At 63.4% G+C, this 1801-nt stretch overlaps 1 protein-coding gene across 1 annotated transcript; it reads left to right on the top strand.

Annotated features, from left to right (window-relative positions):
* Window positions 1–271: 271 nt before the first annotated feature.
* Window positions 272–1146, top strand: EMIHUDRAFT_359059 (hypothetical protein). The gene has a single exon (XM_005760621.1). It carries the CDS (start codon window positions 297–299, stop codon window positions 828–830), a length of 534 nt encoding a protein of 177 aa, XP_005760678.1. The 5' UTR covers window positions 272–296; the 3' UTR covers window positions 831–1146.
* The last annotated feature ends 655 nt before the right edge of the window (window positions 1147–1801 follow it).

The following is a 1801-nucleotide window of genomic DNA, read 5'->3' as shown; positions in this document are numbered from 1 at the left end:
GTGGCAACCCCTATGTGGTGCAAAAAGTGCGCCGGCCGGCGCAAAGTGCGCCGGCGGCGCAAAGTGCGCCGGCGGCGCAAAGTGCGCCGGCACCGGCGCAAAAGTGCGCCGGCGCCGGCGCAGATCTGCGCCGGCGCCGGCGCAGAAGTGCGCCGATTTCTGCGCCGATTCGGCGCACTCTGCGCCGCCGCACCCAATAGGGGTTTTCACACCACATACTGGTGGCCCCTTCCTAGTCCATTTAACAAACCAAGGACCAACCACAGTCGACACTAAGTGAGATGAAGCTGCTTTCGATGCTCCTGCTGGTTGCTAGTGCAATCGCTGCCCCGATCCCAACCTCTCTCTCGCACGACGAGGTCTCTCTCTCGCCCGACGAGAAGCGCGGCGGCCTCGTGCTTGCGGCTGCGGGCCACAACGCCGCCGCCGCCGTGACCATGGCTTCCAACGATTACAAGGTCGCGGCGATCCATCAGGCAGGCGGCGTCGGCAACGGCAACGCCGCGGCCGTCCACATGGCGTCGAGCGGTCACGAGGCACTCGCTATGCACCAGCTGAACAAGGGCCGCATGCTCGAGGGCGAGGCCGAGTCGTCGACGCTCGCAGACGTCGAGGCGGATGGGGAGGACGCACCAGACGAGAAGCGAGGCGGCCTGCTTCTCGCTTCGACTGGGCACCACAACGCTGCTTCCGTTCACATGGCGTCGAACGGGCACAAGGTCGCGGCGCTCCACCAGGCAGGCGGGCTCGGCAACGGCAACGCCGCGGCCGTCCACATGGCGTCGAACGGTCACGGAATGCTCGCGATGCATCGGCTGAATGGCCGGTGAGGGAGAGAGCCTCAACCAACGAAGCCAGCCCACACGCTAGATGGATCCGACGTGATCCGGGTGGCGACACCTCTCCTCGTACGCACCTTCAGTTGAGTAGCTGTGCCTGCGGACCACAGCAGTCAGCACCTTCGATGATCGCTCCCGCCGCTCGATAAGATGTTCGCAGCAGTGTGTGGGGTTTCGTCGTGTCCAGTAGCAGTAGAGCCCAGCTCTCCCGCGCCGCTCCGTCGCGGACTCGCGCCTGCCCACACGTGCGCGTGTGTTTCGCTGTACGCTGATGATGGCGGGATCTTACGTTTGTATGGATCTTGATTCACCACGGCACGCCCTACATATACTATTTCCCTCCTCCTTCGCACCCTTACAATGGTCAATGCGCACACGCTCAGTACAGTACTCCTTAGCCACGCTCATCGAAAGGACCCGGCACGCAAGCTCTGCTTTGAGACGAGCGACGCACGCAGTTCCTCAAACTGCCGCCCGACCACGTCCTCGAAACGCCGGAGCTGCTGCCACGTCTCGCGCCGACGAGCCCACACAAACTGCACCAGCGCCGCGTCGTCAGCGTCGTTGGCCAAGTCTTGCAGCGTCTCACTGTACGTCCTCGCGAGGTAGCACGAGATCCACAGCTGGATGAGAAGGGTTCCCATCACCCCGAGTAGCGTGTGGTGCCTCGCCTCGATGCCATCGCACCCGAGCTCCCTCGCACGCGCCTCGACGGCGTCGATGTCGCCGCGTTCAAGCAAGCGGCACGCCGTGAGCTGCTGCTCATACGACGAAAAGTACATCACGAAGAAAGTGCAGACGTTCGAGAGCGACCACAGTTGGTTGATGTAGAAAAAGGTGAGCGCACCACGTGAGCGGAGCGCCAAGCCGAACAGCCCACACGCGGCGGCAAGGGCGGCGAGTGCATTCGCTCCGACCGTGAAGAGCTCATAGACAGGATCGTGCATATGCGAGTGCTTGTG

This window comes from Emiliania huxleyi (assembly GCF_000372725.1).
Source record: "Emiliania huxleyi CCMP1516 unplaced genomic scaffold EMIHUscaffold_75, whole genome shotgun sequence".
In the NCBI taxonomy this organism is placed as follows: Eukaryota; Haptophyta; order Isochrysidales; family Noelaerhabdaceae; genus Emiliania; species Emiliania huxleyi.
The sequence above is the reverse complement of the archived record's forward strand: the minus strand, read 5'-3'. Positions and strand labels throughout refer to the sequence as shown.